This window comes from Pipra filicauda, unplaced genomic scaffold, assembly GCF_003945595.2.
Source record: "Pipra filicauda isolate LSUMZ 115617 unplaced genomic scaffold, ASM394559v2 scaffold147_size4022426_pilon, whole genome shotgun sequence".
NCBI lineage: Eukaryota > Metazoa > Chordata > Aves > Passeriformes > Pipridae > Pipra > Pipra filicauda.
The window spans coordinates 1,883,304-1,895,520 of NW_024103962.1; the positions used below are offsets into that span (position 1 = coordinate 1,883,304).

The 12,217-nt window shown below is 42.0% G+C and overlaps 1 protein-coding gene across 1 annotated transcript in view; it reads right to left on the reverse strand.

Moving 5' to 3' along the window:
• The window catches only part of TGFB2 (transforming growth factor beta 2), a 62,202-nt gene that overhangs the window by 13,938 nt on the left and 36,047 nt on the right, over positions 1-12,217 (reverse strand). The window contains exon 2 of the mRNA XM_039378791.1: positions 6,999-7,162. Within this exon, the coding sequence (XP_039234725.1) occupies positions 6,999-7,162 (164 nt within the window). The remainder of the gene's footprint in view (positions 1-6,998; positions 7,163-12,217) is intronic.

Genomic DNA, 12,217 nt, shown 5'->3' on the forward strand with positions numbered 1-12,217 from the left:
CCCCAGATCCTGAAGGGTACTCCTGTGTTCATCTCCTCTTTATGCACTGGTCTCCCAAGCCCTTTCTCTTCCTCAACCCTGTCCCTGACAGCCATATCTCATCTTCATGTGCATTTTACTACAACATTTTGGCATGCAACTTTCTTGGCTATCTGAATATTTGGACTTAGTGCTTCTTCTAAGATGTCATCTTCCACAAGTCACTCCTCTTTCTTCCCTTCCTCTTGCCTGCCTTCTTCCACATAACTCACAATTCTCCTTGTGGTTTTCTCTTCCCAGCACCTACAGGCGTCCACCCAAACCACTCCCACCCTCCTCCATTTTGTGCCATCATCTATTCTCTTCATATCGCCTTCTCTCCAAGAAAGCTTCACACTGTTTCCTGTACCTCCCCAGAACAGAAGCACTACCTTCCCCCCTCCAACAGGCTCCCTAGCACAAGGCCAGCAAGCCAACCTGATGTTCCTCAGCCCAGTAACTTCCATGCTGAGGTGCTTTGTTCAAACTTGCTCATGTCTAAGCGTAACATAGACTTGGTCACACCACCAAATCCTAGCCCAAAGGGCAGGAACCCAAATCTAGCAGTTGTTTTCTGACCCATGGCCTGCACTCCTACCCCTCCTATAAAGTGCCTGCACCACATATGGCAATAAATCTATCAGCTCAGTGCCCTACATTTCTACACATAGCAGTGTTGAGCTGGGACTACACGCTGGCTTTTGCCAGGAGCTAATGGGGGTATCATCTATTTCTTCAAGTTGTCTTCAATAACTGCTCTGTTCCTGGCAAGAGGTAGTTGCATATGAGATACACTTTCAACTTGCAGTGAAGATGATGCAGCGATAAATACTTCTCGTCATGCTCACAGACTATTTGCCAAGGGTACTCTATACATGGTCTCCAATGTACTGACATCTTTTTGTAGGAGATACAGTATTTGGAATCAGAAAAGGGGATTCTGGAACAAGGAGAAAACAGCAATTCAACTGAAATATACAGCAAATTAACTTCCTCTGGTCCTGAGCTGTTGCTGAGGGGGCCAGGGAAGAAGAAGGAGGTTGGTAGAACAGAAAGTTATTAGGTCCACACTTTATACTCAGTTTGGCACCTCAAAGAACACTGTACATTTGCCATTTAACATAACCTTGCAACCTTTTGGATTGCACGAATCTGGTTTCAGGACAGCAATACATAAATTATGAGATCCAAATATACTACTTTAGATGTGGGTCACAGTCAATTATAATCAAATGCCCCAGGTGACATCTGTAATACAGACATCCTGCACCAGCTCAAGCCACAAATCCTGCTTCATGGTATTTTCTTCCATGGCATTAGAGACAGCACTTTTTGGCAAGAAAAGAGAGCAAGGCCCCTCTGCTCCTGATTATACAGAGATCAGTCAGGAGAATCTCTGCTGCAGTGTAAATTGCCTCAGATTTGCACCACAGAGATTTGGCCCAAACCTATAGTAGCTCACTCTAAACGTATTTCCCAACTGAAAAACAAGACAAAACACTGTCTGAATTGAAAGTATTTGAACAACTGACTGTGGTTTAAATTTAAATCTGACTCATAATGGGTAATATGTTCCACAGCATCTTCCTCCTAATACCTCCAAGTAGGGAGAGAGGTCCTTAAAGAAGTGGGGGTTACCACTGTCTAGAGGGCAGACGGCTCTTCCTACCCTGAGAAAGCTCCACAGGAGCTCTCGGCATGGACTAGGCCCTTCCAAACATGGAAAGACCAAAGGTCTGCTCTGGTTTGCTTCAAATTCTTCAATGCAATCTGATGTCCCCCTCTGGGATTTAACCTGGCACCATTCATTTGCTCCAAACCTGTGCTCTGATACGTCCCATGGTACATCCTCCCCATCCACAGCCTCTCAGGTATTCCCACTCACTGCAGCCTCAGGTAATGATGACAATAAAACATAGCACTTCAGCTGCATTTTCTGTGATGCTTTATGATCTGTTAACAAAACATGGCACCGCTTCCATAGGAAGCAATTATTACTTGTTATTGTTTGACTGCCCATACATAATAAAAATATCTTAAAAACAACACCACAATGTTCTCTGAAGGATGGCTTTTCACCCTGTGAGGGTTTCCACTAGTTCAGCTTTGCGGTGGTGCCTATTTATTTTCTGGAATGCTTATTCATAAAAGACAAGGGTTTTTTTGAAGGGCGCAGAGACTTTATTCATAAATACAGAAGCACCTTAATAAAAGAAAGATGTGATGAAGTCTTCAAAGCAGGCAAGAAAACCAACGAACAAAGACATTCCCATAACAACTGAGCTTTATCTGATCAAATTCCAATAAAGCCTGCATTTGGCATAAATCTTTAAAAACATAGCAAGGGCCACTGGAGGATGCTAAAACTTGTTTATTTAATATTATTCCTCCTCCCTTCCCCAAAAGCACTTTATCCTCTCAATATTTTCTGAAGTCTCAGTGCACATTGAGAAGTGATCGTGGTGCAGTGGAAGGATGGAAGGAGAAGCACAGGAGAGCGCTCGCCACGTCTGAGGTCACGCCGCTTCCTTCCTTCTCTCCAGCTTCCCACTCTCCAACATGCTGCTGATCAGCAGTATAACCATCAGATTACCCTTCCTTTTGGGCAGAAGAAACAACAGAAAAGACAGTGCCTTTAAAGAATTTAATTCTCTGTGGCTTCGCTTATCCATAGCCAAGAAGAGACAGAAGCTTTTGTATCAGCCTTAATTCCTACTTCTATGATTTTATTATTTTCCATCCTAAGACTACTTAGTATGTGCACTGCGTTTCCCATCTGTGCAGGAACACACAGATGTGGCTGACTAATCCTTAAACACCAGAAGTATTCTGGGTGAGAACAGACATTTTCTGCTCACGGGAATTACCATTTGCCCACTGGCTTCGCAGATGCATCCAGGGTACCTCCATGAGAATTAATCGCTAAGACTCACTGCCCAGAGAAATCTGGAGGGCAGCAAACCTGGCAAACAGATCCATAACCACTCACTCCCAGCATAAATATGATGGGGCACTCTGTGCTCCAGCCTGGACTCTGAGGTGGGAACAGGGTCCTGCTGCTCCTGCACCAGGGGCCAGGAACGAGGGGCCACAGCCCTGGCTTGCCATGCTAGGCAGCCCGAGAATGCCTTCCCAGAGTCAGTGCAAACAAGGGCTGTAGGAAAACACAAGGTCCCTTTCTGATGTGGTTTGGAAAAGGGAGCCAAGTATAGCCTGAGGAAAGCTTAGCCAAAAAGGTGCAGTCTTGCATTTCTTTTTTCGTTTTAAGGGGAGATCTGTAAGGTCACAGGACCACACAAAGAAAGAATCAGGAGGAGAAACAAAATATTTATATTCTGCTTGCTTATTTTTTCAATTTACCCTGCACATCTGTCTCTAGCTGTTCCTAAAATAGTCCTTGAGAGTAATGTTGTCCCTTCTGCACCAATGGTATACATACTACTACTAAATTTCCACTGGACTCAATCAGAAAGCTCTTGGAGAGCAGTTAGACTATTTCAGTGAACCACAAGAGAGCTATGACTCTCTTCAGAAGACTTCTGCCTCTCTCTTCCTGCTTGACTGAGAAAGACTAGGAGACAAAGGAACAATCATTCCCTGAAACTGCAGGAATGAGAGGAATTTCAAAAACCCTCATCAAGAAGATCTCCACAACAAAGCAAAACACTAGGCAACCTGAAACTTGGTCGGAGGAGAAAAAACCCCCTAATAATTAAATGTTGCTTATGCAAGATGAAAAACCACACTGTTCCTTCTGGGCACAACAGCCTTGGCAAGCCCAGAACCTATCTCACAAGACAGGAAGTCTTGCTTATGCACAGAGGAGGAGCAGCAGCTGCACATGCCAACTCCTCTAGCAATCTCCTCTGCAAGGCTCACTCTCCAGCTTTTCATGCTGGAATCAGATACCTGACGAAGTCTCCAGCCCTTACAGAACATATCTGCCTCTCCCACTTCCACTGAAACAACATCTTCCTCACTCTCCCCTTTTACCTCTCACATTTGCGCCTTCCTTTACTGCTAGACAACCCTATCTGCACTATCAATATATCACTACACAGCCCTGAAACTCCTCTAGCATCACTGTGGTACCAATGTCTCCTACCCATCCTTCTTTGTCTTCATCTCCACAGATTTTCTTCTTCCTAAGATTCACATACTAAGCTTTAGGATGCTTTCTACGGCACTGTTCTACAGTACAGCATAGAATCATAGAACATCTCATGTTGGAAGAGAACCAAAAGGATCTTGGGTCCCTCCTTTTCAATTTCTTCCTGCTTTTGCTTTTCCTGTTAAACACTGCATGTTAACCTCATGTGTTGTGATGGAGATTAGTTGCAGTAATATTTAGGGACTCTCATGCTCTTACAGTAGAGCTGCTGCCAAGGAACCCATGCAGTTCAGATTGGCCATCACAGAGCTATAATACCTCCATACAAGGTTTTAGGAAGAGCTGCATACAAAATCAAGGAGCATACAAAATCAAGCTGCATACAAAATCATACAAGGAAAAAATATGACCAAAGGGAAATGCTCTGGAGATAGCTTGCCTCTCTACAAGCAAAGGAGCAAAGTAACATGCCTAAAATATGCCTGGCAAAACACATGCTTAGAGCTTGCTGCCTTTGGCTTGCCTGTTAGTTGGTGGAGAACAGACCTAATCCTACAATAACCTGCCCTCATTACTCACCTAACACTTCACTTAGTATGACCCACCCAGCCTAAAAAAGAAACTCCCTTACTCACCAGCCATATATTTATCCAAAGGACCCAAGTACCTGTCTTGGATGCAGGTGTCAGTCATTTCCATGGGCACAGGCTTGCTCGAGTCAGGCTCTCCCAAATAAGCCCCAGCTGTTTCTCATCACAAGGCAAAATCCCAGCCAAGCAAAGGCCTTTTCTTCCATACCACTGCCAAACCCTTTGTGTCCCATGTTCCTCAAACACGGAAAAGCAATGAATGGAGCTCAGACAACCACAGCTGTACTGCTTTCAGGTGGCTGACTAACAGCTCTCAAAAGTAGAACAACAGAAAGCCCAGAGATGCCATCAGCGCCTTTTAGGATGTCTGAACAGTGAGGTCAAGCCAGAACATACAATTGTTTCAATGGCTGGTGTGGCAGCATCACAGAGACCCACAGTGTATTTCTCTCTGAGGACTGTTAAATACAGGCAACACCAGTGACTCTCAATAAACATTTCTAGCTTTCTCTTTTAACAAATGACAGATTATTTCCTCTGTCTTCCGATTATTCTGCTTTCTTCCTTCATTGGGAAGGAAGGCATCCAGGTCACAGTTATGAAGACAAGCACCCAGTGACCACCTGTGGACTTGAACCACATTCAACTGGGAATCATGCTTTTCCTACGTTTAAACAATGTGTAAACATACCAGTGTGCCTTTTCCTGCTGTCAGCCTCCAGGATTAGCTTATACTGTCTCTTCAAGCAAGAATGTGAATCCAAATTGCCCCTTCTCAGCTCAAAGTTTGCCTTCCACTTGACCAGACCAGGCAGGAAAAGGTGAACATTGAAAGCGAGGGAGATGACTAACTCCAATTTGCACCCAATGGATCTGGCAAGGTTTTCAGCAGAACAAGTCACAGATTGCCAGAACAATCATGAGTTTTACTCAGTATAAAACTGCTGGGAGCTGGGCCCCTTTTAGTTGCTGTGTTTCTCAGCAAAGTGAAGTATGCTTTGGATGAAATATGCTCTAGATAACATTTGCACAAATGCAGACTCTATGTTAAGTGAGGTTAAATGGCTTTAAAGTCCTTAAAGATTGAATGGCATCAATCTTATCAACACTCAGGAGTGAGAGAGTCATGGGGCATGTTCTTCCTCACTCCTCAATCCCTGAATTGTGCACTCCCTTGCCCCAACCCCTGGACTACCATACAGAAGACAGTTTGCAAGTGCTAAACTTTGGAATTGAGTTACTAATTCCATTTCCACAAGGAATGATTAAAAGGCTTCTCCCTGAACACGTGCCAGAGAGAGGAATTTGACTTCTATGTAAACTACAATACAGGTCAGGTGCTGGGAGACAGAGATCCTGGGGATGACTTTTTTGACGTCTTTTTCTGTCACTTATTATTATATGCCAAAAACCAGAATGACAGAATCACAGAATCATTAAGGCTGGAAAAGACCTCCAAGATCATGGAGTCCAACCTTTGACAGAAAATCACCATATCAACTAAACCACAGCACTAAGTGCCACATCCAGTCATCTCTTGAATTCTTCCAGGAATAGTGACTCCACCACTTCCCTGGGCAGCCTGTTCCAATACTTGTCAACCCTTTCAGTGATTAAATTCTTTCTGATGTTCAACCTGAACCTCCTGTGGTGCAGCTTGAGGCCATTTCCTCTTGTCCTGCCACCAGTTGCCTGGGAAAAGAGGCCAACTCCCACCTGTCTGCAACCTCCTCTCAGGTAGTTGTAGAGACTGATAAGGTCACCCCATGAGCCTCCTTTTCTCCAGGTTAAACAAGCCCAGCTCCCTCAGTGGTTCCTCATACGACTTACTCTCAGGCCCTTCACCAGCTTAGTTGCCCTTCTTTGGACTTGCTCTGGACTCAATGTCTGTCTTATAATGAGGGGCCTAGAACTGGACACATACTCGAGATGTAGCCTCACCAGCGCTGAGTACAGAGGGAAAATCACTTCCTTAGTCCTGCTGGTCAAGCTATTTTTGATACAGGCCAGGATGGTATTGGCCCTCTTGGCCACCTGGGCACACTACTGGCTCAAAACTTTGGAGTCATGAGGCACAACCACTAGAAAAATTTTGCACATTTCAGCTTCATATAATTTTGACTGAAATCCTTTCTAGGGAAGGAATGGAAATAAGAGGTTACTTTGGAGAGACAGGACCCAACTGCTTCTCCCCATGGTTTGTTCTGCCTGCTAGGTGGGTGCAAAATGGGTTTGCTGATGAAAGATGGGGAGTTGATGTGTCCGAGGTGCCACCATACCTGGTACAGCTCTATCCGCTGCTCCGAGACCCGTGCCTTGGAGTTCTGCAGGCGGAAGACCCTAAACTCAGCCTTCACCAAATTGGAAGCATTCTTTTCCATTGCTGAGACATCAAATCTGACGATTCGGAAGTAAAGGCTGAAATAGTTTGGCGGGATGGCATCTGCAAGAAAGCAGTGTGATTTTATTACTTTTTTTAATTATAAGATACATTGTTCCTTCAAATATTGTAATACAAGACAGCCTCAGTAAGGGAAATACCTGAAGCATGACTCAGTTTACAATGTTCAATTTCATGTTATTAACAAATTAATAAAAATAAAAAAGTCAACCCCACATGTGTTTATATAGAATACCATATTAATAGATATTAACAACTACTTTCAACTCTATCTCGGGTCATGCATTTAAACCTTCCCTCTTTCAACCTACTAGTGGAAAATCCCAAATCCTTATAAATAGGGAAAAAAACATAGCAGTTGGTATCTGGCAAATGCCCTCAGGCTTGCAGAGAGTTCATATGGATCTGCTAACACAAAAAGTAACAGCAGCTCATCTGATCTATATGTACTCTGAAGCCCATTTCCCCACAGAATACGGAGCATCAATTAGCCAGCTTCAGATTTTGTTCCATATTTAGTTATGAAATCATTTTATTGGAACAAAATAGTAGTTCTGATTATAGTGAAAGGGCTGGAAGAGAAGGGGAAGAAAAAAGGAAAGGAAAAGGTAAGCAGATAGTAGACATTATAAACAGGATTACATGAAGTTTTGACCAGTTGGAAGCAGTAAAAGGCACAAATGTAACCACCCCTTACTATATATTGGGGAAAAGCAGGAAAAAAACTCAGAAAAACAGACTCAAGTCTTCAATAGCAGTATTAGACATATCAGTTTAGGTTTCAAATCAGTCTCTTCCTTTTTCCCAGCTGTAAACACTGACTAAGGCTAAGGATCAAGGCACTTCTGCACAACCCAGGTAACCCTAACGGGTTCAGTCATCATCTGAGGCCCTTCCACTCTGTCCAGACCGGCAGCTCAAGGAGAAACTCACCCTCAGCACCCCTGCCTGACACCCCAGCTCCTCAGAAAAGAGACAGTGGAAGAGAGTGGAAGGAGAAAAGGAGACAAGCTCAAACTCCTCAGGGAGGAGATGAAATGACTCTAAGGCCTGATAAAAATCTCTATTCAAACTGAGGGAATGGTTTCCTCTCTTCTTACAGTGTGAAAATTGAAGTAGATAAATTAAAAAAAAAATAAAAAGGGAAAATTGTATTTGGGAGCTGAGGTGGGTGGCCATTTTCAGCTGAGGAAGCACAGGAATCCCACTTCCCTGGGGTCTACTCACTACTGTGAGGGTGGTGAGGCACTATAAGAGGTTGCCCAGAGAAGTTGTGGATGCCCCATCGCTGTGAGTATTCAAGCCAGGCAGGAAGGAATTTTTGGCAACTTGGTCTAGTGGAAGGTGGCCCTGCCCATGATAGGGGGATTGGAACTAGTTGCTCTTTAAGGTCCTTTCCAACTCAAACCATTCTATGATTCTAAATAGATGTAATACACACAAGTTATCATTTCCATGTAGAGATTGGAGAAATCAACTCCAGTACAATTACCTTTATTTCTAACTACTAATGATTAAAGGTAGTTGAAATAAATCCATAGTAATGATTTATTCATATCAATAAGACATACTAATAACTAAAAGACCTTCTTCCAAATATTCAGTGTTTCTAGACAGGCTGCTATTAACAGAATTTATAAGCAACACCATTCAGAGTTACAAATTAAATAATCAATTTGTTCTAGCTCTTTGAGTAAGGTCAAACTGACCACATAATAAATGTAGCTATGAGAAAATCTCTGACAATAAAGAAATAATCTTGGCCTCAACTGTAGATACGTTTTAAGTGAAACATGACAAGTTCTCAAAATACTTCAAAAAATCCTCTGAAAGAGTATTTCCCAAAGCAGACCCTCAGTATGATCAAACAGGTAAAAGGTATAAATATGAACAGGAAGCTCCAGACTTCCTTATGATTCCATTTAATTAAAGAAACAAAAAGGTTCTCAGGTTTTCACATCTGCAGTGCTCAAAAATAAACCCCAAGGCATCATAACCACTATTCTTGGCTACCGTGCTTATTGACAGGAAACTGCTACAATCTCATAGTGAGGACTCAAAGGAAAATGGATGCAAATTACCCTTACACCGAAACTGCTCCTATAGCCCATCAGCAACACATTAGTGCTAGTCTCTCTCAAAACACCAAATGAAAGTCTTCTGAGAAGAGCTAAACTTTCTGAAACAATGATCCTAATCTTGATATAATTTGCAAATTCTTATAAAAACTACTTGGTTCAGAGATTATATCCTCATTTAAGAGAGAAATAATATCTTCAATTTATTTTTCCTGCTACAGAAAACTCTAAGACTACTACTTGTTCTTCAGCCAAACCTAATCCTACTAGGAATATAATTTGGCATAGTAATTATGTATATATAAGATTGATGTTTCCAGGATGAGTTGTAAGTTGTCCTTCCCTGTCATTTATTTGAGGCATCAACTTACCATTTTGTCTGCTGTGGACAAGCCAAACTAGCAGCCATTCACTTGCCCTGGCACAAACCAACCCTGTCCATCTTGACTTTATTTCAGATTGAAAAGTTCTATTTAACTGTCAGTATTCCTAGAACTTTCTTGTGCTATATTTTTAGTCCTTCTTTCCAGTTTCTATGGTTTAGATACTGTATATTACGAATCTGTGAATATGTATATGAAAGGATTTTCCTGAACCATTCATGCATTTACATTTTTTCTCTTTCATATATAAAGAAAACAGAGAAGAAATACTCTTCCAGTGTGTGCATTTTTGTGTTTGCATATGTGCATTTATATACACTGCAAACAAGTATTAACCTTCCACTGGAAGGCAGGCACGGGACACTTTCTACGAGTAAGAATGAATTCTTGTCCTAGAGAAGTTTCATCTCTCTTATAATAAGATAGTTTTATATCTTTATATGCAAAAACCCGCATAAGAAATTTTATTTCTTTTTTCTATCATTCATTACAGTATCCATAGGAAGTCTGTTGAGGAAAAGGTATTATTTATGGACAGTTTTAAAAAATGGTTTTTACATGCTGGAACCCTTCATCTGAAAAAGAATGGCTGACTGCAGAATTGGGGTTTATGTGAAAATTAATCAACATAAGACTGAGAAACGAGACTCAAAACTTTCTTTAAGGGAATGGTTAGAAATAACCCTATGGAGTCTACAAGGTTTTGGATTAGCCTTTAAGTGTTCTCAGATGCTGCAATTTATCTCTCTTTGTGACTCCACCTTAACCTGACAGTTGTATCAATTCTGACTCAGTTGGATACCTCCAGACTCCCCCTGGTTTTGGCCCAGTGACTCCAGTAGACGTCAGGATGACTCTGACCAAGTTAGTTTGCAAGCACAGTTACCCTGCTGCAGACTAGACTCTTTAAGTATTCTTTGAACCATTATCATTAATGAGTGAAATTAAATCAATATGTTTCCTGTAGCTAGGAAAACACAGATTTCTTTTGTTTTGGAGAGAGCAAGAATAGTAAATGCAATGAAAGATTATATTTTATCATCTTTAAATTACTCACTAATTCAATCCTCAAAAAAACCTGAAGACTTCCAGCTGTAATATTCTTAATCAACAATCATCACAGTGCAGTTGAGACAAGAGTTCTAAAACACAACTGGAGAAGGTGAAGGCTGCATCCCCCCCTTTAGGCTGTTCAACATCGAGCATCATAGGTTTAGCCTTTTTTTTTTATTATTATTATTTTATTTTCTCCTTGAACAAGCTGCAACTTCATCAGCTGCTTTACACAGGACAGTCTGAACTGCCAGGTTAAAATGTACTCTGGTATGTGAGTGATTAAGTGCATAAGGATACTGTGGTTTCTGTGCTTCTTACTGACTTTGTTCAATGTCCAGCATCTTCTAAGCTTCTGTGCCAACAACTAGGACAGAAAGTAGCCCTGCTCTGACAGAGCAGAAAAGCACCAGGGGAGGGGTACAGGAGACCTATCCCAAAATACTCAACAGTCTGCAGTATTGCTCCAGGTTGGAACACTGTCAACAGGAGAGACTGAACACATTCTTTGACCAGCCATCCAAACAGGCACATAGGCCTCCAGGAGCACCTGGGAGGAGAGCAAGATGTAGTCAAGCACTAAAAGTGGGAATAGAAAGTTTGTTTCACGCTGGAGATGTTCCCCAAATCAGGAATAACCTGCATAAAAGGATGACACTTTTGCCTTGCACAGTTCTGTTTGATGAACTAAGCCCTGCATTCCCACAGCTTTCCTCACAAGTACTGCATGTACTGACATTTCAGGAGAAACAAAACACACTGTTTGACACAGCTCTTCTGAGAGTTGGGCTTTCGTTCTGGCAAGAAAAAAGACCTAAATTCAATTGTATCCAAATGAGGCTTTTTTCCCCCGCTGAATTTTCATTTCTGCTTTTGAAACAAAAAGAAATCAATTACATGCACAACCCAAGTTAGGAAATGTAAACAACTTTTCTTTTCTGGTTGGAAGAGGCCAGACAGGCCGACTTCACACATACACCCACACTGGAAACGCTGAGAGCTTCAATCTAATCCTTCCATCAAGGGCTTGTAATAAATGCTCCAAAGATTTATTTTTATTCCCTTTTGTGTTTATTAAACTTTGGAGGGTTTCTTTTCCTTTTTCTTTTCTTTCTGGTGCTTTGCCCATTCTTTATTATGGCAGCTACAAAACACGGAGTGCCCTTTTCTTCTCGCTCTCTTTCTTTTTTCCCCCCCTCCTCATCTTTCTAACTGCAGTACATGAATGACTGTGTAGTAGGCTTTGAAGCAGCACATGCAAATATTTATAAGAGTAGCTTGATTGTTATTAAATGCAGTTGTTATGCTTTCCACCCTCTGGCAAGCTTCCCTAACCTCTCTAACTATTAGGACCATTTAGCCTGTTTAGATTTCAGCTCACTGATAGCAAATTCTGCAGTCTTTTTTTTCCTAACAAGCAGCATAATGTGACATGGTTTCTCCTTCCGTGTGAATTTTACTCTCCGCTCACCAAAGTGTCCCTCCACAGGCTGGGTCAGGCTGCCTTTAAGGACATCCAGATACAGCAAGTGAAGCTGCTGACTTTCCAGGGAAAGTCTCTCAAAGAAATCAGAAACTTGTTT